The sequence below is a fragment of the Oncorhynchus nerka genome, linkage group LG6, assembly GCF_034236695.1.
Source record: "Oncorhynchus nerka isolate Pitt River linkage group LG6, Oner_Uvic_2.0, whole genome shotgun sequence".
NCBI lineage: Eukaryota > Metazoa > Chordata > Actinopteri > Salmoniformes > Salmonidae > Oncorhynchus > Oncorhynchus nerka.
In genome coordinates, this window is record NC_088401.1 from 59,284,565 (window position 1) to 59,311,369 (window position 26,805).

At 42.6% G+C, this 26,805-nt stretch overlaps 4 protein-coding genes across 4 annotated transcripts; 2 read left to right on the top strand and 2 right to left on the bottom strand.

Annotated features, from left to right (window-relative positions):
• Nucleotides 1-822: 822 nt before the first annotated feature.
• LOC115130781 (fibroblast growth factor 2-like) lies at nt 823-8,320 on the bottom strand. The gene is made up of 3 exons (XM_029662226.2): nt 7,676-8,320; nt 5,141-5,244; nt 823-3,316 (listed from the first exon to the last, which is right to left on the bottom strand). Exons 1-3 carry the CDS (start codon nt 7,851-7,853, stop codon nt 3,131-3,133), a joined length of 468 nt encoding a protein of 155 aa, XP_029518086.1. The 5' UTR covers nt 7,854-8,320; the 3' UTR covers nt 823-3,130.
• LOC115130782 (nucleoside diphosphate-linked moiety X motif 6) lies at nt 1,885-2,807 on the top strand. Its single transcript, XM_065019745.1, has one exon. The coding sequence runs from the start codon at nt 1,885-1,887 to the stop codon at nt 2,347-2,349; it is 465 nt and encodes a 154-aa protein (XP_064875817.1). The 3' UTR covers nt 2,350-2,807.
• Nucleotides 8,321-9,489: 1,169 nt separating the features above from the next.
• Nucleotides 9,490-12,880, bottom strand: bbs12 (Bardet-Biedl syndrome 12). Its single transcript, XM_029662204.2, has 2 exons — nt 12,778-12,880; nt 9,490-12,450 (listed from the first exon to the last, which is right to left on the bottom strand). Exon 2 carries the CDS (start codon nt 12,436-12,438, stop codon nt 10,513-10,515), a length of 1,926 nt encoding a protein of 641 aa, XP_029518064.1. The 5' UTR covers nt 12,439-12,450; nt 12,778-12,880; the 3' UTR covers nt 9,490-10,512.
• Nucleotides 12,881-13,039: 159 nt separating this feature from the next.
• On the top strand, nt 13,040-26,067 carry LOC115130780 (uncharacterized). The gene is made up of 5 exons (XM_029662225.2): nt 13,040-13,155; nt 13,889-14,044; nt 14,195-14,323; nt 25,518-25,655; nt 25,748-26,067. The coding sequence occupies exons 1-5, from the start codon at nt 13,153-13,155 to the stop codon at nt 25,835-25,837; spliced, it is 516 nt and encodes a 171-aa protein (XP_029518085.1). The 5' UTR covers nt 13,040-13,152; the 3' UTR covers nt 25,838-26,067.
• Nucleotides 26,068-26,805: the final 738 nt, after the last annotated feature.

Below are 26,805 nucleotides of genomic sequence, written 5' to 3' on the forward strand. Positions count from 1 at the left end.
GCGGTTACGTCAGCAGACCAGTCGTGATGGATCGACGGGGTTCCGTGTCAGCAGCAAAGGGTCCAGGCCAATTGGCAAAGAGGTATTGAAGCCCAGGAATTGAGTGGTTTAATATGAGTGGTTTAACCCTTTTATCCATCAGTCAATTTATTCAGACAATGACAGCATCGTGGCGTGCCATTTATGATACAACAGCACTTTTGCCTAATGACATCACGTCAGCAAGTCTGTCCTGAGTTAGTAAACATCACTTGTAGGAATTCTTACAGAAGAATACGTTTCAGGGATACATTACTTCTGCAATGCTAGTTATTGTAGGAAACAGAGGTGAGCGGTCAGTGTTTGGGAAGTAAGAGGAGTGTCATCATTTACTGGAAGAGGGCCTCATACACTCAGTCTGGCCCTTGGCCATTGGCAGAGTTTGGCAGGGTAAGCCCATCCAGAGCTTCTCTAGGGTTGTGTTTCCTGAAAGTGAACCTCTCTGGGCCATTCTCACTGACAGTCTGCACCAAACGGCATACAGAAAAGAATGTCTGGTAATTGCGCTGTAGCTAGGTGATTTGTGGCAGAGACAAAGGATTTGTCATTTGCTGTGTTGAAATCTGATTAAATAATGTGCAATGGGTTGAAGTAGGTTTTAGAACAACATGGGTCATTGGCTGTTGATTTGGGATAAGAATTACGATCATGATTCTTAATTGCTATTCGGTCCGTTTGTACTTTTCTGACTTGTGATGCGCTCATAACCATTAGGCCAACCTGTATCTAGAACCACAGCCACTTTACCAGAACACAATTTAGTAAACCACACAAAACTTGATGTATATTGTTAAGATATGTTTATTCTTGAATTTTCCTACCTTGTTGCAGATATAAGTAGCTTCAACAAATACAGCACTTTGTAGGTATGTATGTTTACAAAGAGGAATCAAATGATGAAAGTGTAGTGCTTTACAGTTCATCAAAACTTTGAACAAGATCAAGGAAATCGAATATAGAAAAATATTGTTTTATAATTGCAAACAAAAAGTAGAATTTGAATTAATCAAGAGCTACAATAAATGTATACAACTACTTCATCATTTAAACAGCAGCGATCTGTCTTTAAATATAGTTTAAGAGTGGTGAAACTAAACCCCAAACTTAGTTGCTTAGATTTTCTCAAGAATAACAATATACAATGACATCAAAATGAATATTTAACGCATCAGGCAGAATCCTATCTTTAGATCTGAGTACAAGGCATCACTTTTAACATTAAAGCATACATTTGACAAGTGTGAATTAGGTGCATATAAGTTAGGATTTGTCCCTATGCACATACAATTGTAACATACTTATCAATGCTGAAGGACCCTGGAGGACACTTTCACAAATAAAAGACTTGGATGCAGTCCATTCAATTTGCATCCTAATTCAAAGTATATTATTGTGACTTAATTTCAGACAGTAAATGCATGGTAGTTCCCTGGAGGGCTCTCGAGTCCAGGAGAAAACATTGGTCAGTGATGCAACCACATAACGTATACCATACATAGACAATATCTAAATGCACACACACATGCCTATTCATAGGAATATTTACTTTTTGAAACGGCCTCCTCAGACATTCATATGAACTACACTCAAGCATATATCTAAACAATTTTAAGACTTAAACAGACTTCAAATAAACGTTTTACTAGTTACAAGTTCAACTTGGTTTTTTTAAGCAGCTTTTGATACAAAGCCCCACCTACTGAAGCAGCGTTGTATGTGACTAAAGTACAATCGAATTCCCTTTTTCAGAACCAAATTGAATTTTCATGAATTACAATGTAAAATGTTGTTAAGGGCGCTCACATTGTATCACACAATTTTTATTTGTGTCCAGTGAGCATTATCATGCAGTCAGATAAGATGTACAGTAATAAGGTTTTCAAAACAAAGACATTTAAAGAACAGTACAAACATATAAAATCTCCTTTTGTTACTTTCTTTTTCCAAGCCTTCACTGCGGTCCGTGAGGTCTTTGAGGAGACGGGAGTCCGCTCAGAGTTCAAGTCCCTCCTGAGCATCCGGCAGCAGCACAACCTCCCAGGTGCTTTTGGTATGTCCGACATGTACATCATCAGCACCCTCACATACGACATCAACTTCTGCACCCAGGAGTGCCTGCGCTGTGAGTGGCTGGAGCTAACCAAGACTAGCTCCACTACTCCTATCACTAGCCGCCTAGCCAGGCTTCTGCTTCACGGCCTGAACCAGGGCTTCGACAAGATTGACCTGGCTATGGAGGAGCTGCCAGCTGTCTACTCAGGGAGGTTCTACCAGCTGTACCACAGGGTGCTGCCTCCAGGACCTGCCTAGCCTAGTGCATCGATGCTAATAGCACGAACACGTCAATGCTAGTCATATGAGCATGTGGATGGTCTTTCACCATAATACTTGGAGTGTATATTTATGACAGACTGGAATAGGTTTTTCTGAACTGTTACACGGGAAAGAGGGTGTAGCCAATGGTACCGATGATGATCACTGTAAAGGACATTTTTCACAAATCACAAGACCTCTTGTCTGTAAAGATAAAAAATATACACAATTTGAAGAAATAGGCTACTCTGTTTGGGAAGAACTCAGGGCCTCTAAGTTCTAAAATTAAATGAATCATTCATATGTTAAGATTGAGAGGTGCAATATCATATACTGTAGTATTGTACTAGGTATACTGTTTGTTTTGCAATGCTCGATTTATCTTTGCCAACCCAATGTTCTATTTAAAAGTTGTATCAAGTAGAGTTCTGGGCATGACCAAGCTAACCTGTGCTGCAGTGCAGTAAAAAGTACATTTTTTAAGCCCAGGGCTACTCAGTGGAATCTTGTGTGTTATCACTTTCTCTTTCATCTTAAATAATGTACCTTCAAAATTGTTAAACCAAGAAAAATAAGCAGAGTATCAAAGTACACTAGAATATTTGAAGCAGCTCTAGTCAAACTCACATTATATAGTTGAATTGAATTGCCGTTAAAGTACCTAACTACAGGATGACTATGTCGTCACAGTCATTTAATACGCTCCATTGTATTTCTTCATGTCCTGTCTGTTTGTGTGCAGCCAGGCTGATTTTAAGATTGGTACGACAAGATGAGCTCAGCGTCTGGCTGACATGGGGAGAAAGAGAATGGCTTTTTGGCCGGGTCCAGTTTTGGATCCTGACTTGTACTGGCCAGTCCTTTTCAGTGCCACATACATTTCAGGGTACTTTCGAGAGCGGTAGGTGTTGTAGTTGTTACTCTCCAGCCTCTCCATGAAGTAGCATTCATCTGTTGTCCGTCTCTGAAGAGAGAGAGAATGTTCGAAAGATATGAGATAGCAAATCAGAGATCAATTTACAACATTTGTTAATCCAGTTCTATTATTCTTTGATACTCTTTCATATTGTAAACCGAACCAATGATAAATGTCAATGAAACTCTTTTGAAATCTTGTCTTTTGTCTTATGAAATAAAACGTAATGGGCAGGTTTCTCAAACCAAGATGAATAAACCTACTCTTGAACTAAAAGCCATGTTCAATGGGGAATGTCCACCAGTGACAAGCTTTGGGCAATGATGGTTATTTATATTATAAAAAAAGGATCCACATTTCATGTACATAACTGGAGTTTAGCCTAGGTCTTACATTGAAATAAATGTAGTTGGAATGTCAACACAAATGTTTAGTCATTGTGATATCCTCTAAATAAGCCATTTCATTTAGACATAATTAAATATAGTTGATTTTTACATGCTCTGTGGAGAAAAGGGAAAAGCTTGCAAACTGACAAAAAATACATAATAATTGTATTAATCCAGTAAAACACATCAGACCTCAATACCTCCATTGTTTCAGTGGACATTCCAGAACAGTCTAAACTCCTGTTTAATGTCACACACTAATGAAGATATTTTTCAAGTTTTACTAGATGTTTTGCCAAGCCAAAGATGTGTGAATAATCATCCATTCTTAAATTAGTAAAACAAATTGTCAGTTCAGTTCTAGTGGCCGTGTGCAAGAAATAGATTTGCTCATGTCCAATAGAAATGAAGTAACTCCCAGTTTTCTACCCTCTGACAGGTTTTTGTTATTACATTTTTGTTATTACATGAAATAATGGAAAATATAAATGATTATTCCTGTCCACACTGTGATTTTGTGTTCATGTGGAAGATCTGATGACATCAATCACATCTGGCTCAAATATCTCTTGATAGCAGGGCCAACAGAATTCCCTGCCCTATCCAACAACAGGGGGCCTGTTGTCCATTCAACCATGGCTACCTAGTATAGAGGATAACTTTTATGGCCCTACCTAACCCTACATGGAAGCAATCCCTGGCACTTATAACAGGCACACAGAACAAAAACAGTTGGAAGATAAATTCAGAGGGTAGCAACACTGGGAAAGATAAAAAGTGTATTTATTTACATTGACTACAAAGTTCAATCCCTACCACCTAATATCTGAATATATATAGACTATCCATGCCGACATGGAAGGCAGTGCTAAAATGGAAACGTAAAGTGAGAAGTAATGAGTGTATTAGAAAGTAAGCTCGATCTATACAGATGATCATGTGCATAAAGCTGGTGAGTGGGGCTGAATAAGGACAAGTACAGAACAACATACAATACCTCCAGCTTCCAATTTCAACCTGAACACAACAGTCTATTTACAAAATGCTAACACCACACTGTAACTTTCCCCCACCCTGCGAGAATGTGTGAGAACAGATCCTGGATGATTGACCACATCAGTGAAGGTGCCATGTCTGGAATGTGTCTGCCAGTGTGCGTCCATTGCCTAGTCTGGTTACTCATTAAGGAGAGACAGGAAACACACCAGTCAGTTATCTGCTCGGACTTCTGCAGTATCCCAGAAGTACCTCCATTCACTGCTACCACACTAAGTGTAATACGAAAGCAAAATCTGTTGTCAGTGTATGACAAGATAATATTTGCTTTCAGCATGAACTTAATGAAAACCCTTCATCTTAGGCATGGGACTGTCCCTGTTAGAGTAAAGCATGAGTTGTAGACCATGACAATACCAAAACAGATGGAATGGAGTTGCTTTGGTAACTGCTTTGGTAGCTATAAGGAAGAAGTTTGCTTACTCACCGCTCCAAACAGTCTTCCATCTGCATTCATGGCCAGATAGCGGTTGGCTGAGACCCCTTTGATTACTACTTCCCCCACTGAGGTCGCCTGGAGTTGAAGCTTATCTGAGGAGGAAAAATGACTTTAGTCTCAAGAGTGAATTGATAGCAACTCCATTGATGCTAGTTGTTAGTGGCGTTGAACAAGGATGGATAGAGCAGAGTATTATACTGAACAAAAATATAAACAAAACAGGTTAAGTGTTGGTACCATGTTTCATGAGCTGAAATAAAAGATCCCAGAAAAGGTCCCATATGCACAAAAAGCTTATTTCTCTCAAATGTTGTGTACAAGTTTGTTTACATCCCTGTTAGTGAGCATTTCTCCTTTGTAAAGATAATCCATCCACCGGACAGGTGTTGCATACCAAGAAGCTAATTAAACAGCATGATTATTACAAAGGTGCACCTTATGTTGGGAACAATAAAAGGTCTCTCTAAAATGTGCAGTTTTCACACAACGCAATACCACAGATGTCTCAAGTTGAGGAAAAGTGCACTTTGCATGCTGACTGCAGGAATGTCCACCAGAGCTGTTGCCAGAGCATTGAATGTTCATTTCTCTACCATAAGTCGCCTCCAAAGTCGTTTTACAGAATTTGGCAATACGTCACAACTGCAGACCGTGTGTAACCACGCCAGCCCATGACCTCCACATCTGGCTTCTTCACCTGCGGGATTGTCTGAGACCAGCCACCCAGGCAGTTGATGAAACCCTAATAAAACCCTTTTGTGGGAAAATGCTGATTCTGATTGACTGGGCCTGGCTTCCCAGTGGGTGGGCCTAAACTATCCCAGGCCCACCCATAGCTGTGCCCCTGCCTAGTCATGTGAAATCCATAGTTTAGGGTGTAATTTATTTATTTTAATTGACTGATTTCCTTATATGAACTGTAACGCAGTAAAATTGTTGCATGTTGCGTTTATATTTTTGTTCAGTATATAGCAGAGGCAAACAATATTTGATACAATATTTTTCATTAAACTTCAGATAAGCAAGATAACCATTCGAAGTTGTGGTTCACCATCGTTCTTCACAATTTTCACATTTTGAGAAACAATATTAATAATGCCGTAATAGTTATTGAAAGCTTGTATTTGGTTGAAGTGATCATCTTGTAAATACTCCAAACGTTTTGTGGAGTCAGATAAGCCTACGTGTGCTGCGCCAATGGAGCATATTTGAATAGCATATTTATAGCATTGTTAAAAAATATATATATATAATAAAAGAGTTCTTATCACAGGCCTCATAAGGCAAGATAGTACATGATGATACATTGTAAACTTCTATATAAGAGGCATCTGTGTGCACTTAGGGTTTGTTTAATGACTCATGTCATGAAGATCCATTCCTCTCTGAAGGAATACATCATTAGAAGTTGTTGCATGCAAGGGAGCATCTAGTGTTTACTGAACATCTGTACAGCAGGTCTAGTGATCACATCCCTAAGTGAAACGTTCGGCAATGGTTTATTTCATCATCGCTTGCTTTAATCATATTGAGGAAGCACATGTGCGTATCAACAGTCCTTTTCATTGGTTCTATTTGAATGAATGATCATGACAGAAAGTATAGTTTAGTGTATAGGTTTAGTGTGGTGTATCCAGTTTGGTGTATGGGTTAATACTACGCTTATAGAATATTGTATATGCCTTGTTGATTGAAGATAAATGTCGCTGTAAAGTAAATGAGATGCTAATTGTTTTTCAATAATTGAAATGGCCAATGGCCTTTTCATTCAAACTAGTCAGTCTCGTCTCCATTCTTACCATAGCAGTTCATTGCTTGTGATGATTTTTGGACAGCTGTTTGATAGCACCTGTTCTGTTCACAAGTCCCATCCCCTATCTGTCACTCAAGGATCTACTGAGCAGTGCTTCCTGTGACGAAAACCCCCTCTTCTACATGGGCCCCTTCTCCTCCTCCCAATTACTGATGCAATCTGAGAGACACACACTGAAGAAAAAACAACTAGATAGTGAGTTATGAGGTGGTTTCAATGTGTGAGGTGGTTTCAATGTGTTGTTGCATGTTAAATTTAAAGCTAATCAATGATACTTTAATATTATACTGAATTGATAAGAACACAAACCTAGTGCTTCAATCTCTATCAATGGCCTTTATGTGGACTCGAGTTGGTCTATCTATGTGTTAATGCACATTTCACACAAAAGCTACATCATATTTGAATTATGGACATTTGAATTACATGTGACGTAATAGCAGTGACATTTAAAGAATGTCCGTGTTACACACATCAAGATGACTTGAATGAGATCAAAACCCACCACATTCATGAAAGCACTTGCAAAGGCGAATGTAAAAGAACTACACGAACGACTGTCGTTTGAATGCTGTAGAAGCCATAAATAAACACACTCATTTGTAAAATTGCCTTGAGTCCTCCATGATTCCCCTCACGGTTACGTCCCTGTTACCCTTTAAACGCATAAAGAAGCTTTGTCTGCCATGCAAGGGACTGGAACTACTTACTGTGGGGGTCGTTCTTATCTCTGATCCCGTCCACGCTTCCGTTAGAGTTTATCCTCAAGAAGTAGCCTCCGTTTTTACAGTACAACCTCTTGGGCTCCTTAAAGTTTCCTGGAAGGAAGCCGCCACTGCCTCCATCTTCAGGTGTGGCGGGTAGAGTGGTGATTTCTCCTGTGGCCATCTCCTCTTCCCTCTATCCTCTACCCTGCTGCTGCTGTGTGCTACCAGTGCAGCAGCACCACAGTAGCCTTATGCTAACTGCTGTCCCCTCCCTTCCCCAGCGAGCCTAACAGAGCCTGATTTTAGTTAACCCCCAGGGTCAGATAGTTTGTTTGAGAACACCCCTCTGGTGCAGCATGCCCTCTACTATCAAGCAGAGAGGAATCTAAGCGCTAGCAGCACTTGGAAAGGAGCTTGTTAGCCTCGACAGCAAGGTCCACCCCTCACTGGCCTCTTCTCGTTCCTTTAAGAAAGTGCTAAGAGTTGATATTCGAGTGTAGTTTGTATGGGGATTCGTGTGTTCCACCTTCCATCGTCTTCTTCCTCCACTCTTAAGCGCTGAAATGTTTACAGCAGGGCAGCTGGCTGAAATCTGGGGAGACTTTCCCTATGGGCCTCAGTTCGCATGCGCCCTCCGAGGCAAGCACACACACACTTTCACTTTCTAACTGAACCAGACAACCCTACACAGCACAAGCAGAGAAAGGAGGGTAAGACTGGGGCTTACTGATTGAACTGCGTCCTAAGAGACCCTTGGCTTGTGCAACCTGAGTGGTGGCTTCAGCTTAGCTTCTTAGAACTTCTGGGTAGAATCAGTGATTCTGTGCCACATTATTGAAGAACAAATGAAATATGCAGCAGAAAGTACAACAGAGTACATTACAATAGCTTGTCTAATTGAATTCAAGGAAATGTGTAAATATTGAAGATTTTAAAGGACCCTTCACATAGAAACTCTATTTTGAGTTGTGAACTGTATGAAGCAGCTCATTTCAATTATGCCATTTCGATATGTTTTACTTTTAATCAACTTTAAACAGAGTCAAAACTATGAATGTCTGTTTTCAAAGTGTGCACTGGACACAACAGAACGCAGATTACTGTATGCAGGGTTGATCATATCATTTTGATTAGATGCATGCATATCAATGAAACATTAAACCACAGGCCGACCACAATGGCTCAGCACAAAATAATACTTTCTATTCACTTGGCTATCCTCAGATGGACTGATAATCGTTTCAGAATCATTCCGTGTTGAAACTGAAGGTCTTTGTGTGGGAATTGTGTGCCAAGGGAATAATTTTCAGACACTACTTCACATAGAAACGCATTCATCTCCAGGTACTGTCTCACTCTCTGTTTGCCATGATGAAGCATCAGGCTTTGGTTTGCTTCCGACTCTCCAATGCAGGTTGGGTTGTGAGCAGACACATAAAAAAAAAACTGGCTCTAGTTTGAACTTACAAATTTGCCACCAGTTTGGTCTGACCCATTTCCTTCTCAGATGTCATGTTTTCATTGGTCATCACACCCCCACTCATTCACAGCAACACCACCATTGAGTGATGCTCGAGTTAAAATTCCTCTTGATCCCAAAGTAAAGCCCTCACCGTCTCTGTTACGATCCCTATGGAGCACCTTTGTTAGACTATGGCCAATGGAAATATGGCCAGCCAAAACAAGGTGAATAGCTCATAATTAAAGTTTACCGTTACATAAAAACAAGGCAGCTCCTGGGACCTAATAAGAAATGTGGACATTGTTGTCCTTTTCACATTTACAGGGTTGTGGATTATACAGATCTGACAGACACATTTACTTTGTCTAGAAATGTTTATTTTTCTGGAAACTATTCTATGTTATGACAAACAGGACCAAGCAAGTCATGAAACCATGTCCTGTTGGCTGGGACTTAGACCTATGCAGTGTTCGAAGTGCAGACACATAGGCAAATAACACAAAGGAAGCAAATACAGACTCATGCAAACACTGACAGAAAAAAATGTATTTCCCTCAGCCATATCAGTGACACTTGGAACAGTGCATTTATTGTTCATTTGGTTATAGAAGACGAGCTATGATCTTCCATTTTGAATGCAATACTGTGAACATCACCTCAATAGCCTATAATGCTCACTTTGTAGTCAGTGATAAGAGGTTAACAAAATATGACACGTCACATGCTATGCTTCTGGGCTCCCAAGTGGCGCAGCGGTTTAAGGCACTGCATCTCAGTGCTAGAGGCGTCACTACAGACCCTGGTTTAATTCCAGGCCGTATCACAACCGGCCGTGATTAGAAGTCCCATAGGGCAGCGCACAATTGACCCAGCGTTGTCTGGGTTAGGGTTCGGCTGGGGTAGGCCATCATTATAAATAAGAATTTGTTCTTAACTGGCTTGCCTAGTTAAATAAAGGTTTTAAAAAACTTTGGCTCTGGGTGGAACGTATAATATAACTTGTGCACGAGGTGGGATGTAAGATGATTTAGATGTAATTCTAGGATGGGGATAAGCATGAAAACATTTACTGAGATCTGAACACACAAGCACCTCAGTGACTGGATTTTGACATGTTTATTGATATAGCCAGAGTTGGAAACCATGTGAAATGGATTAACGTTCATATCCTTTGTCTCCCCCATGTGGTAAAATGTTGCTGGGCCAGTGCAATTTACTAATGGCCGACAAGCTCTAATAACTTAAATTATACCTCTGAAATTACAACAGTTTATTCATTTTTCAGCATATTTGGATTCAAAGAATAAAACACATTTAGACATGTTATGCATTTCATGATAATATACAAAAATGAGTGCGCAGCAATGTGTTAAAACCATCAAAGCACCATAACATTTGATTGTCCCTCCACTTGTTTAGGATCTATGCCAGTAATGATCTCAGTGTCTGTCTGTAACACAAGGAAAACAAGATCCAGGGCTTTCCTCCATGCTTCCAACTTCACTGTCATATTGTCATAGACCTTCCCTGCACTGCGCTTCATATCTGGGGACATCATACCATCCTCGGTGTCATCTCTTAATAGCAGTCTTGAGAAATTAGCATCTAGAGATAATCCCCCATTCAAATCTATCAGCTGCTGATTGATTGTGGTCCAAGCGTCCACTTTTGAACAAGTTCCACTGTTCAACATCAGAGTGGAAATGTAGTCCATCCAACCATCTGCCATGAGTTGAAACACATCAGCCCTGTGTGGGTTTCCTGCTCTTCCTTGTTTAGCTTGTGGGGCAGAGGTTCCATCTTTGCCTCTTGTTTGCTCACCATTATCTTTAATGTGGTTTTGAAGGATTTGAACACAAAGCAATTCAGTCTTTCCAGCACCGGGGAGTAGTTTCCTGTCTTTCAGTGTGTGGTGTAGACGATAGGCACAGCCCCAGAAACAGTCCTCCAAGGTCTGCAGCTTGCTGTGCACAGAGGTGGTGAGGACCACTGTGACCAGCGCAGTGCGATCAGCGACAATGTTCACAGCCATTGATGCTCTCCTTCTGTTGCCACTGCAGTCTCTCCATATGGAGATTTCTACCCCGGTGCCGACACAGTGCTTACTCAGTTGTGTGGCATAGGTGACAGGGACAGCTCCTGTTGTTTCCGCAAAGTCCTTCAAAATGTCAGGCTTCATCCTTTCAACCACAAGTATACGGTGACTCATGCAGTGCTGGGTGAGTCTTTCACTTGCCTCTCCATTGACTAAAACTAGATTCACATTGTTTTTCAACAGAGTTGTTAAAACATTGTCTTCCCAATCATCTTCTTTGCTGAGGCCTTTCAAGTCCAACTTGTCGGTCACTTGGCTGATGTCATTCTTGCTATTGAAACCAAGATGGCGATATTTTTCACTGAGATCTCCATTAATGAGAACAACTTGCCACTTCTGTTCTTTCATGTGATGTACAAGGGAAGCCTGCTCTGCAGAGAGCATAATAACACAACCTGGTAAAACACATGAATGGTCCTCTGACAAGCCTGGCAGAGTGCACGTTACCAGCTTGTTGACATCAAATGTTCTACACCTGTCACCACTTCCATTGTTCTTTGACTGCATCTTGCTCACCTCAACCACTAAGCGCATTGCATCCACACATCCATGGCTCACAGCTTCAGCGAGGTGAGGAATATCAACTCCTTTAGAACTCACTGCATGGGAAAATAACCCTGGTGTGGTGTTCTCATCAGCTTCATCATTTGCACAAAAATGTCTGCTGTGAGTGAGTTTTATTCTGCTTTGTTTCTTGTTGTTGAGGGCCCCATGGCTAGGGTTCATCCCTGTGACAGGGTTACGTAACACTGTGTGTGGAGAGCCCTGGAGTACTGATGTGCCACTATCAGAAGCAACCGGTCGAACGTCTTCAATCGACACACTGTTTGACCTGCAGACTTTGCAACATATATCCAGCCCTTCAGACATGGCTGACACAATATGTGGGATTGAAATGTCTCTGTGGAGACATTCGAGGGCAGCCCTGCTCCAGACCCCAGCCATAAATAGCAGGCACCCCGCACCAGAGTGGAAGACCTTCTGGTGAGCTTGGATTGTCTCATTGGCCAGCTGACCTACAGAGCAGGTCAGGTCTAAGTGCTCCAAGACGCGGAAACATGTGCACACCAAGGACGACTCCCCGGTAGACTCGTCTTGAATAAACTTGTGGTTTTTATTGGGGCCCAAAAAGGAATGTGTGACAGCCGCCAAAGCTGTGAGCTGCTGCAGTCCAACATGAAGTCTTTGACTAATAATTGTACTTCCCATTTTCTGTGACGCCTGTAAGATTGAGATGTTAGGAATTTTATATTAGGGTCATTTTCTATTGGTGTAAAAAAAAAAATGTATATTTGGGTCATTCACTGTTAGTGTGAAAATAGAACACATTTCCAAACTATTTACCAGAAGGATCATTAATACACAGTCAGAGATATAGCAATAAATACTTTGGTGTAGTTCTGCAGTGTAGCTGGCTAGCTAGCTGTGATAGCTAACATCAACCTGGTCCTGCCCTAAAACATCAGATAAGTACATTGAAAGGCTTAGCTTGTTAGGAAGATAATATGAATTTAGCAAATTTATAGCACAACACAACGATGAACTTACTTTTTCCTAAGAACTTCGTGTGGCGTGCTACAGTTCCAGGTTATCTGTGAGCTTCAGCCTGGCTCAAGCTCATCCAGTTGTAATCCGTGTGTGCGCGTGCGCAAACAAGCGCCCACTTGTTGCTAAGAGACACGAAAAGAACAAAACAAACGGTCGCAGTCGCTTATGTCCCACCCACTTACTTCACTATTGGTCAAAGCAAGCCCTCGTCGTCATTTCCTGAAGGTTTACTCATTTTCTGATGGACTGTTCCCTTGTCATTTAAAATAACGCATACTACAGTAGTTTCAGGCAAGCTTTGTTTACATGTTGCCTGATACACTTCGTTGAGTTCAAATACATCTATTTTGTTCGTCGTAGTGCTAATATTTGGAGATGGTATGTAGCTCTAATTTAGTTACATATCTATAGTTTCCTAGCTAGTCAGCTAGCAGTTTCTATTTGTCCGTTGAGCCAGGTACACAGATGGGTTTCAAGTTAGTGAGCTTCTGTAACGTAACTCAACTCTTTGCAGCAGCAATTCTGCAACGTTGTGGCTAGTAAAGTTAGCTAGCTGGTGGCAAAAATAACGTTAGCTTTTTAAGATCACTTTCACAGGGTTTAGCCACTACAGCACTTCAGTTTGCTAAACGTTTGCATGTTAGATAGCTAAGTTGGCTTATTGCGTTAGCATCATTGACTTGGGGCTCAAGTGCCATTTCCTTGATAGTTTCTCCAAGTAACTTCCTCCCCCATGCAGAACATATTTTCAGTTTTAATGTGTACCATCTCACTGAGCAGCAGTGCCAAAAACGGACCCTTTACCAGCCACATGGTGTTTAAGCTAAATAGGGAACAACATACCTTTTAATTCATATCCAATTTATCAATGCACTTCAGAACTGCAGTATACAGAGTGCAATCAAAATCTGCTATTCTGAATAATGTTAAATGTGACCTGTTATCAGCATTTGGCTGGTAGGGGAGATTTTAGGACCTGCACCGCATCAACTCAAGCTACATAGGGTAACATTAGCTAGCCATCTACAATAAGGCTTATTTTGATACTATCAATGTTTCCCTTATGATCAGCTTTACAGGTAAACTCTGACAGTTTGTTGTTATGTTACAGGCTTCAGGCTACCGAAAACCCAACACCAATTCCAACCAGAGGAAAAAGGCATGTCCTAAACCAGACTTGACAGAGGAACAAAAGCAGGAGATCAGAGAGGCCTTTGACTTGTTTGATACAGATGGCTCAGGAACAATTGACGTGAAGGAACTCAAGGTAGGTTATACCATAGAATATAAATGGTTCATTCAGCTAGTCACCATAATGCCATCCACTGTTTTAGCGTATGCTTAGTTTCCCCCCCCCAAAAAACACATTTCTTTTGTTTCTTGAATATAAACAATTCATTTATTTCTGCTGCTCCAGGTTGCCATTCGTGCCCTTGGCTTTGAACCAAAGAAAGAAGAAATCAAGAAGATGATAGCAGACATCAACAAGGAGGGCACTGGGACCATTGATTTTAATGACTTTCTCTGTATGATGACACAGAAAATGGTATGTATTTTCTTAGTCAAGAAGCGATTAAAGGATTGGTTCACAATTGGTCACTGAACAAAAATATAAACACAACATGTGTTGGTCCCATGTTTCATGAGCTGAAAAAAGATCCTAGAAATGTTTCATACACACAAAAAGCTTATTTCTCAAAAATGTTGACATCCCTGTTAGTGAGCATTTTTTTTACATTGCCAAGATAATCCATCCACCTGACAGGTGTGGCATATCAAGAAGCTGATTAAACAGCATGATCATTACACAGGTGCAACTTGTGCTGGGGACAATAATAAGGCCACTCTAAAATGTGCAGTTTTGTCACACAATACAATGCCATGCCACGCCACAGATCTCTCAAGATTTGAGGGAGTGTGCAATTGTCATGCTGACTGCAGGAATGTCTACCAGAGCTGTTGCCAGAGAATTTGATGTTCAAGCAGCCTCCAATGTCGTTTTCGAGAATTTGGTAGTACGTCCAACTGGCCTCACAACCGCAGACTGCGTTGAACCTGCTGGATTGTATGAGACCAGCCACCCGGACAGCTGATGACAGCTGGTGGGTTTGTACAACCGAAGAATTTCAACACAAACTGTCTGTGGGAAGCTCATCTGTGTTCTCATCATCCTCACCAGGGTCTTGACCTGACTGCAGTTTGGCTTCGTAACTGACTTCGGGGCTGACTTCAATCCCGGTTTCAACTGTACTGGGCAGATGGCGGACATCGCGTATGGTGTCGTGTGGGTGAGCGGTTTGCTGATGTCAGCATTGTGAATAGAGTGCCTGATGGTGCTGTTATGGTAAAATGAACACAAGTGTATTTTATCGATGGCAATTAAATTCCCAGAGATACCGTGATGAGATCCTGAGGCCCACTGTCATGCCATTCATCCGCCGCCATTACCTCAGCATAATAATGCACAGGCCCCATGTCGCAAGGATCTGTACACAATTCCTGGAAGCTGAAAATATCCCAGATCTTCCATGGCCGGCATACCCACCTGTCCCATTGAGCATGTTTGGGATGCTTGTACGTGTACAATGGCATTTTACAGTTCCCGCCAATAGCCAGCAACTTCGCACAGCCATTGGAGAGGAGTGGAACAACATTCCACAGGCCACTATAAACAGCCTGATCAACTGCATGATGCAAATGGTGGTCACACCCAATACGGACTGGTTTTCTGATCCACGCCAAAAAAATGTTTTTTTTTTAAGGTATCTGTAACCAACAGATGCACATCTGTATTCCCAGTCATGTGAAATCCATAGATTAGGGCCTAATTTATTTATTTCTTTTATATACTGTGCATTTCGGAAAGTATTTCAGACCCCTTGACTTTTTCCACATTCTTTTTACGTTACAGCCTTATTCTAAAATGTATTCATTTTTTTTCTCTCATCAATCTACACATAATACCCCATAATAACAAAGTGAAAACAGGTTTTTAGAAGTTTTAACAAATTTATTAAAATAAGAAACATCATATTTACATAAGACCATTTGCTATGAGACTTGAAATTGAGCTCAGGTGCATCCTGTTTCCATTGATCATCTTTGAGTTGTTTCTACAACTTGGAGGCCACCTGTAGTAAATTCAATTGATTGGACAAGATTTCAAAAGGCACACACCTGTCTGTATAATGTCCCACAGTTGACAGTGCATGTCAGAGCAAAAACCAAGCCATGAAGTTGAAGAAATTGTCTGTAGTGCTCCAAAACAGGATTGTGTCGAGGCACAGATCTGGGGAAGGGCACCAAGAACACAGTGGCCTCCATCATTCTTAAATGGAAAATGTTTGGAACCACCAAGGCTCTTCCTAGAGCTGGCCGCCTGGCCAAACTGAGCAATCGGGGGAGAAGGGCCTTGGTCAGGAAGGTGACCAAGAACTCAATGGTTACTCTGACATCTCTGCAGCACTCAACCAATCAGGCCTTTATGGTAGGGTGGCCAGATGGAAGCCACTCCTCAGTAAAAGGCACATGACAACCCGCTTGGAGTTTGCCAGAAGGCACCTAAAGGACTCTGACCATGAGAAACTAGATTATCTGGTCTGATGTATAACTCTTTGACCCAGCTTCGTGTCTGAGAAACTAGATTATCTGGCATCTGATGTATAATCAAGATTGCAGCACTCAACCAATCAGGCCTTTTGACCTGAATGACCATGAGAAACTAGATTATCTGGTCTGATGTATAATCAAGATTGAATTCTTTGACCTGAATGTCAAGCTTCGTGTCTGGAGAAACCCTGGTACCATCCCTATGGTGAAGCATGGTGGTGGGGATGTTTTTCAGTGGCATGGACTGGTAGAATAGTCAGGATCGAGGGAAAGATGAACGGATTAAACTACAGAGATCCTTAATGAAAATCTGCTCCAGAGCTACACACAATACCCCAATGATGACCAAGCAAAAACAGGTTTTTAGAAAATGTTGCAAATGTGTTAAAAATAAAACATGGATATATCACATTTTACATAAGTATTCAGACCCTTTACTCTGTACTTTTTTTGAAGCACCTTTGGCAGAGATTACATTCTTGAGTCTTCTTGGATATGACGCTGCAAGCTTGTAACGTCTGTATTTGGGGAGTTTCTACAATTCTTCGCTGCAGATCCTCTCAAGCTCTGGCCAGGCGGTGTAAGGGCTATTTGACCAAGAAGGAGAGTGATGGAGTGCTGCATCAGATGACCTGGCCTTTTTTTTATTTTCACCTTTATTTAACCAGGTAGGCTAGTTGAGAACAAGTTCTCATTTGCAACTGCGACCTGGCCAAGATAAAGCATAGCAGTGTGAACAGACAACACAGAGTTACACATGGAGTAAACAATTAACAAGTCAATAACACAGTAGAAAAAAGGGGGCAGTCTATATACAATGTGTGCAAAAGGCATGAGGAGGTAGGCGAATAATTACAATTTTGCAGATTAACACTGGAGTGATAAATGATCAGATGGTCATGTACAGGTAGAGATATTGGTGTGCAAAAGAGCAGAAAAGTAAATAAATAAAAACAGTATAAAAACAGTATGGGAATGAGGTAGATGAAAATGGGTGGGCTATTTACCAATAGACTATGTACAGCTGCAGCGATCGGTTAGCTGCTCAGATAGCTGATGTTTGAAGTTGGTGAGGGAGATAAAAGTCTCCAACTTCAGCGATTTTTGCAGTTCGTTCCAGTCACAGGCAGCAGAGTACTGGAACAAAACGCGGCCAAATAAGGTTTCTCGGCTTTAGGGATGACCAGTGAGATACACCTGCTGGAGCGCGTGCTACGGATGGGTGTTGCCATCGTGACCAGTGAACTGAGATAAGGCGGAGCTTTACCTAGCATGGACTTGTAGATGACCTGGAGCCAGTGGGTCTGGCGACGAATATGTAGCGAGGGCCAGCCGACTAGAGCATACAAGTCGCAGTGGTGGGTGGTATAAGGTGCTTTAGTGACAAAACGGATGGCACTGTGATAGACTGCATCCAGTTTGCTGAGTAGAGTGTTGGAAGCCATTTTGTAGATGACATCGCCGAAGTCGAGGATCGGTAGGATAGTCAGTTTTACTAGGGTAAGCTTGGCGGCGTGAGTGAAGGAGGCTTTGTTGCGGAATAGAAAGCCGACTCTTGATTTGATTTTCAATTGGAGATGTTTGATATGAGTCTGGAAGGAGAGTTTGCAGTCTAGCCAGACACCTAGGTACTTATAGATGTCCACATATTCAAGGTCGGAACCATCCAGGGTGGTGATGCTAGTCGGGCATGCGGGTGCAGGCAGCCATCGGTTGAAAAGCATGCATTTGGTTTTACTAGCGTTTAAGAGCAGTTGGAGGCCACGGAAGGAGTGCTGTATGGCATTGAAGCTCGTTTGGAGGTTAGATAGCACAGTGTCCAATGACGGGCCGAAAGTATATAGAATGGTGTCGTCTGCGTAGAGGTGGATCAGGGAATCGCCCGCAGCAAGAGCAACATCATTGATATATACAGAGAAAAGAGTCAGCCCGAGAATTGGACCCTGTGGCACCCCCATAGAGACTGCCAGAGGACCGGACAGCATGCCCTCCGATTTGACACACTGAACTCTGTCTGCAAAGTAATTGGTGAACCAGGCAAGGCAGTCATCCGAAAAACCGAGTCTGCCGATAAGAATATGGTGATTGACAGAGTCGAAAGCCTTGGCAAGGTCGATGAAGACGACTGCACAGTACTGTCTTTTATCGATGGCGGTTATGATATCGTTTAGTACCTTGAGTGTGGCTGAGGTGCATCCGTGACCGGCTCGGAAACCAGATTGCACAGCGGAGAAGGTACGGTGGGATTCGAGATGGTCAGTGACCTGTTTGTTGACTTGGCTTTCGAAGACCTTAGATATGCAGGGCAGGATGGATATAGGTCTATAACAGTTTGGGTCCAGGGTGTCTCCCCCTTTGAAGAGGGGGATGACTGCGGCAGCTTTCCAATCCTTGGGGATCTCAGACGATATGAAAGAGAGGTTGAACAGACTGGTAATAGGGGTTGCGACAATGGCGGCGGATAGTTTCAGAAATAGAGGGTCCAGATTGTCAAGCCCAGCTGATTTGCACGGGTCCAGGTTTTGCAGCTCTTTCAGAACATCTGCTATCTGGATTTGGGTAAAGGAGAACCTGGAGAGGCTTGGGCGAGGAGCTGCGGGGGGGGCGGAGCTGTTGGCCGAGGTTGGAGTAGCCAGGCGGAAGGCATGGCCAGCCGTTGAGAAATGCATATTGAAGTTTTCGATAATCATGGATTTATCGGTGGAGATCGTGTTACCTAGCCTCAGTGCAGTGGGCAGCTGGGAGGGGGTGCTCTTGTTCTCCATGGACTTCACAGTGTCCCAGAACTTTTGGAGGTACAGGATGCAAACTTCTGCCTGAAGAAGCTGGCCTTAGCTTTCCTGACTGACTGTGTGTATTGGTTCCTGACTTCCCTGAACAGTTGCATATCACGGGGACTATTCGATGCTATTGCTGTCCGGCACAGGATGTTTTTGTGCTGGTCGAGGGCAGTCAGGTCTGGAGTGAACCAAGGGCTGTATCTGTTCTTGGTTCTGCATTTTTTGAACGGAGCATGCTTATCTAAAATGGTGAGGAAGTTACTTTTAAAGAATGACCAGGCATCCTCAACTGACGGGATGAGGTCAATGTCCTTCCAGGATACCCGGGCCAGGTCGATTAGAAAGGCCTGCTCACAGAAGTGTTTTAGGGAGCGTTTGACAGTGATGAGGGGTGGTCGTTTGACTGCGGCTCCGTGGCGGATACAGGCAATGAGGCAGTGATCGCTGAGATCCTGGTTGAAGACAGCGGAGGTGTATTTGGAGGGCCAGTTGGTCAGGATGACGTCTATGAGGGTGCCCTTGTTTACAGAGTTAGGGTTGTACCTGGTGGGTTCCTTGATGATTTGAGTGAGATTGAGGGCATCTAGCTTAGATTGTAGGACTGCATATCCCAGTTTAGGTCACCTAACAGAACAAACTCTGAAGCTAGATGGGGGGCGATCAATTCACAAATGGTGTCCAGGGCACCGCTGGGAGCTGAGGGTGGTCGGTAGCAGGCGGCAACAGTGAGAGACTTATTTCTGGAGAGAGTAATTTTCAAAATTAGTAGTTCGAACTGTTTGGGTATGGACCTGGAAAGTATGACATTACTTTGCAGGCTATCTCTGCAGTAGACTGCAACTCCTCCCCCTTTGGCAGTTCTATCTTGACGGAAGATGTTATAGTTGGGTATGGAAATCTCAGAATTTTTGGTGGCCTTCCTGAGCCAGGATTCAGACACGGCAAGGACATCAGGGTTAGCAGAGTGTGCTAAAGCAGTGAGTAAAACAAACTTAGGGAGAAGGCTTCTGATGTTGACATGCATAAAACCAAGGCTTTTTCGATCACAGAAGTCAACAAATGAGGGTGCCTGGGGACATGCAGGGCCTGGGTTTACCTCCACATCACCCGCGGAACAGAGAAGGAGTAGTATGAGGGTGCGGCTATCAAAACTGGTCGCCTAGAGCGTTGGGGGCAGAGAATAAGAGGAGCAGGTTTCTGGGCATGGTAGAATATATTCAGGGCATAATGCGCAGACAGGGGTATGGTGGGGTGCGGGTACAGCGGAGGTAGGCCCAGGCACTGGGTGATGATGAGAGAGGTTGTATCTCTGGACATGCTGGTTGTAATGGGTGAGGTCACCGCATGTGTGGGAGGTGGGACAAAGGAGGTAACAGGGGTATGAAGAGTGGAACTAGGGGCTCCATTGTGAACTAAAACAATGATAACTAACCTGAACAACAGTATACAAGGCATATTGACATTTGAGAGAGACATACAGCGAGGCATACAGTAATCACAGGTGTTGAATTGGGAAAGCTAGCTAAAACAGTAGGCGAGGCTAATCAGCTAGCACAACAAACAGCAGGTAAAATGGCGTGGGGCCGGCAGATAAAACAAACAAGCAGAATGGAGTACCGTGATTAATGGACAGTCCAGCGTGCGTCAGCTATGTAGCCAAGAGATCAGTGTCCAGGGGGCAGCGGTGGATGGGCAGGGAAGCTGGACTGGCGAGTGTTATCCAGGTTAAAAAAACTAACAATGACTAAATAGCTTGTAGCTAGTTAGCTGGTTAGCGTCTGGAGGTTCTTGAGTGTGTTCTAAAAATTTTTAAATAATAGCGATTCCGTGTCACATTGGGTGAGGCAGGTTTCCGGAAGGTATAAACAAATTAAAAATCAAAAAGAGATAGAAAGTAAATGGGTCCAGAGAGTGTTTGGGACGCGGTGATTCAGACGGTTAGCAGGTCTGTGCTAACAAGCTAACAGTTCGTAGGCCTGGGCTAGTTAGCGGACCGGAGCTAGACAAGCTAGCAGTTAGCAGGCCGAGTTAGCAAGCAGGGAGATGGCGAGGGCTAGAGAGTTAGCCTTTGGGGGACATCGCGATGGGGTGAGTCTGTTTATTCCTCTTCATGCGGTGACATCGACAGACCGGTCGTGGGCCCGGGTATTGTAGCCCAGGAGTATGCTACAGGTGCTCTGGCCGGGCTAGCTTCAGGCTAAGTGGGTGGAAACGCTAGCCAGGGGTAATCATCCGGGGTTGCAGTTTAGCTAGATAGCTAGTTGTGAAGATCCAGCTGAAAAATGTTCCGTTTGCGGTGGGAATCCGGGGATGAAAAATAAATAGGTCCGTTGTGCTCTGGTTAGGGTCGCGTTGTTCGAACTGGCGAGAGCTTTCCGGGCTAAAGGTTAGCTGATGACCGGTTAGCTGAAGACCGCTAGCATAGCTGGTGGATTAGCTGGCTAGCTTCAGTTGAGGGGTTCCGGTTCCGAAGTAAATATAAATACTTTAGGAATAATAGCTACATTGGATGAGGCGGGTTGCAGGAGAGTATTTGGAAGCTTAGGTTTAGCTAAATGTTTTTAAAGAGGTATGCGAAGAAAAATATGTTAAAAAAAATGAAAAAGATGCGATATATACAGGGACGGGATGACTTACTGCTACGCCATCTTGGATTGCCAAGATAGCCACAATAACCCAACCTCAACCAAATTGAGATGGTTCGGTATGTGTTGGACTGCAGAGTGAAAGCAGCCAACAAGTGCTCAACATATGTAGGAACTCCTTCAAGACTGTTGGAAAAGCATTCCAGGTGAAGCTGGTTGAGAGAATGCCAAGAGTGTGCAAAGCTGTCATCAAGGGAAAGGGTGGCTACTTTGAAGAATCTAAAATATGTTTTTATTTGTTTTACTACGTGATTCCATATGTGTTATTTCATATTTTTGATGTCTTCGCTATTATTCTACAATGTAGAATAATAGTAAAAATAAAGAATGAGTATGTGTGTCAACTTCTGACTGGTTGTGTGTGTGTGTGTGTGTGTGTGTGTGTGTGTATATATACACTGCTCTTAAAAATAAAGGGAACACTAAAATAACACATCCTAGATCTGAATGAATGAAATATTCTTATTAAATACTTTTTTCTTCACATAGTTGAATGTGCTGACAACAAAATCACACACAAATGATCAATGGAAATCAAATTTATCAACCCATGGAGGTCTGGATTTGGAGTCACACTCAAAATTAAAGTGGAAAACCACACTACAGGCTGATCCAACTTTGATGTAATGTCCTTAAAACAAGTCCAAATGAGGCTCAGTAGTGTGTGTGGCCTCCACGTGCCTGTATGACCTCACTACAACGCCTGGGCATGCTCCTGATGAGGTGGCGGATGGTCTCCTGAGGGATCTCCTCCCAGGCCTGGACTAAAGAATCTGCCAACTCCTGGACAGTCTGTGGTGCAACGTGGCGTTGGTGGATGGAGCGAGACATGATGTCCCAGATGTGCTCAATTGGATTCGGGTCTGGGGAACGGGCGGGCCAGCCCTTAGCATCAACGCCTTCTTCTTGCAGGAACTGCTGACACACTCTAGCCACATGAGGAGTAACATTGTCTTGCATTAGGAGGAATCCAGGGCCAACCGCACCAGCATATGGTCTCACAAGGGGTCTGAGGATCTCATCTCGGTACCTAATGGCAGTCAGGCTACCTCTGGCGAGCACATGGAGGGCTGTGCGGCCCCCCAAAGAAATGCCACCCCACACCATGACTGACCCACCGCCAAACCGGTCATGCTGGAGGATGTTGCAGGCAGCAGAACGTTCTCCACGGCGTCTCCAGACTGTCACGTCTGTCACATGTGCTCAGTGTGAACATTCTTTCATCTGTGAAGAGCACAGGGCGCCAGTGGCGAATTTGCCAATCTTGGTGTTCTCTGGCAAATGCCAAACGTCCTGCACGGTGTTGGGCTGTAAGCACAACCCCCACCTGTGGACGTCGGGCCCTCATACCACCCTCATGGAGTCTGTTTCTGACCGTTTGAGCAGACACATGCACATTTGTGGCCTGCTGGAGGTCATTTTCCAGGGCTCTGGCAGTGCTCCTCCTTGCACAAAGGCGGAGGTAGCTGTCCTGCTGCTGGGTTGTTGCCCTCCTACGGCCTCCTCCATGTCTCCTGATGTACTGGTCTGTCTCCTGGTAGCGCCTCCATGTTATGGACACTACGCTGACAGACACAGCAAACCTTCTTGCCACAGCTCACATTGATGTGCCATCCTGGATGAGCTGCACTACCTGAGCCACTTGTGTGGGTTGTAGACTCCCTCTCATGCTACCACTAGAGTGAACGCACCGCCAGCATTCAAAAGTGACCAAAACATCATTGGAACTGAGACGTGGTCTGCAGTCACCACCTGCAAAACCACTCCTTTATTGGGGGTGTCTTGCTAATTGCCTATAATTTCAACCTGCTGTCTATTCCATTTGCACAACCGCATGTGAAATTGATTGTCAATCAGTGTTGCTTCCTAAGTGGGCAGTTTGATTTCACAGAAGTGTGATTGACTTGGAGTTACATTGTGTTGTTTAAGTGTTCCCTTTATTTTTTTGAGCAGTGTATATACACACAGAGAGAGAGAGAGAGAGAGCGACTACGATTCGAAAGTTTGGGGTCATTTAGAAATGTCCTTGTTTTTTTTTTTAAAGCACAAAAAAATGTGTCCACTCAAATAACATCAAATTGATCAGAAATACAGTGTAGACATTGTTCATGTTGTAAATGATTGTAGCTGGAATAGTCCCATTTTTTTAATGGAATATTTAGGCCCATTATCAGCAACCATCACTCCTGTGTTCCAGTGGCACGTTGTGTTAGCTAATCCAAGGTTATCATTTTAAAAGGCTAATTGTTCATTAGAAAACCCTTTGGAAGTTATGATAGCACAGCTGAAAACTGTTGCGCTGGTTAAAGAAGCAATAAAACTGGCCTTCTTTAGGCTAGTTGAGTATCTGGAGCATCAAATCAAATTGTATTTGTCACATACACATGGTTAGCAGCTGTTAATGCGAGTGTGGCGAAATGCTTGTGCTTCTAGTTCCGATAATGCAATAATAACCAACGAGTAATCGAACCTCGCAAACTGGCTCTAACCAGAATAGAAAGGGGAGTGGGAGGCCCCGGTGCACAACTGAGCAAGAGGACAAGTACATTAGTGTCTAGTTTGAGAAACCGATGCCTTGCAAGACCTCAACTTGCAGCTTCATTAAATAGTACCCGCAAAACACCAGTCTCAACGTCAACAGTACAGAGGCGACAACATGATGCTGGCCTTCTAGGCTGAGTTCCTCTGTCCAGTGTCTGTGTTCTTTTGCCCATCTTAATCTTTTCATTTTATTGGCCAGTCTGAGAGATGGCTTTTTCTTCGCAACTCTGCCTAGAAGGCCAGCATCCCGGAGTCACATATTCACTGTTGATGTTGAGACTGGTGTTTTGCGGGTACTATTTAATGAAGCTGCAAGTTGAGGACTTGTGAGGCGTCTGTTTCTCAAACTAGACACTAGTGTACTTGTCCTCTTGCTCAGTTGTGTGCTGGGGCCTACCACTCCTCTTTCTATTGTGGTTAGGGTCAGTTTGCGCGGTTCTGTGAAGGGAGTAGTACACAGCATTGTACGAGATCTTCAGTTTCTTGGCAATTTCTCACATGGAATACCCTTCATTTCTCAGAACAAGAATAGACTGACGAGTTTCAGAAGAAAGGTATTTGTTTCTGGCCATTTTGAGCCTGCAATCGAACCCACAAATGCTGATGCTCCAGATACTCAACTAGTCTAAAGAAGGCCATTTTTTTGCTTCTTTAATCAGGACAACAATTTTCAGCTGTGCTAACATAATTGCAAAAGGGTTTTCTAATGATCAATTAGCCTTATAAAATTATAAACTTGGATTAACTAACACAAAGTGCCATTGGAACAGAGTGATGGTTGCTGATAATGGGCCTCTGTACGCCTATGTAAATATTCCATTAAAAATAAGTTGTTTCCAGCTACAACAGTCATTTACAACATTAACAATGTCTAAACTATTTCTGATCAATGTGATGTTATTTTAATAGACAAAAAATAGCTTTGCTTTCAAAAACAAGGACATTTCTAAATGACCCGAAACCTTTGAACGGTAGTGTATATTAGTACCAGTCAAAATATATATTACTGTTGTCACTAGAAAACACAAGCATTTCCCTGCACCTGCAATAGCAAATCTGTGTACATGACCAATCATTTTTTATTTTAAATCTTTAGGCAGGTCTTTGGTTGGAATTTTGTCTCCTCTACATAATCTTGATATATTGTTTTTTTGTTGTTAATCAGAGTGAAAAAGACTCAAAAGAAGAAATCCTGAAGGCTTTCCGCTTATTTGATGATGACGGCACAGGAAAAATTTCCTTCAAAAATCTCAAGAGAGTTGCCAAGGAGCTAGGTGAAAACCTGACAGATGAGGAATTGCAGGTATGTTCGGATGTAACTTGTTGGCGTTCTGCTCACATCTAAACATACTCAATGCAGAAATCCTGACTGTTAAAACAATGCATCTTTCAAAGGAAATGATTGACGAAGCAGACCGAGATGGAGATGGAGAGATCAACGAGCAGGAATTTCTAAGGATAATGAAGAAGACAAGTCTATATTGAATGTCTTATGTTTCCCAACGTTTATCTTCCACTGCTGGAACAGTCTCACTTAGATGCCTTCTGATTGTTTTAAGGGTACTTTATGAAATAGCGTTTAAGTGGCTTTTTTTTATATGGCTTGTAAATTTAACAGATCTATACACAGATTTTTGAATATTTTAGATGTTTTTGTTTATATTTAATATTTTACTTATGTTGACTATTTTAATTAAATCATACTTCAAGTCTAAGTTATGGTCTCCTCTTTACCATGGAAGTGAAATGATATTGTTTATTCGAAGGACCCTTGTACCTATTACTGTATGGCTCCTATGGCTATTTGGTTCCCTCTTGTGACATATGAAATGAAGTGCAGCTATAATTGTCTTAACTTAGACATATGATTTAGCCCTTTTTCTCAAGTTCAGTGAAACAGTTTGCTTATTGATATAGCTTTTGATTATGCACTTCACATTATCGAGACAAACGTACAGCTCTGAATCAAAGAAATCAAATAAGCGTTGGGTCAGTAACTGAAAGTTTGCTAGATTGAATCCCTGAGCTGACAAGGTAAAAATCTGTCGTTCTGGCACTGAACAAGGCAGTTAACCCACTGTTCCTAGGCCGTCATTGTAAATAAGAATTTGTTCTTAACTGACTAAGCCTAGTTAAATATAAAAATATGGCTGGCTGGATGTTATGACTAAGTCACTCTCGGATAACTCCATGCATGGTATAAGAAATGACTGGGTTGAATGTAAGATGAGTAACTGTCAGTAAAAGTGATCACTGGGTGAGTCAGTAACCATAACTCATTTGGTCTGGCTTATGCAGACAATGGCAGACTGCCATCCTGCTCCCACAAATGCTGGGTCATTATATTGTAATTACATGGATCATTACATTGATTTGAACATTTTACAGGGTCTTGGCCGTTTGACTTACAGGTCTTTCTTTAAGCAAGTCATCTTAGAACCAGCATGCCTGGC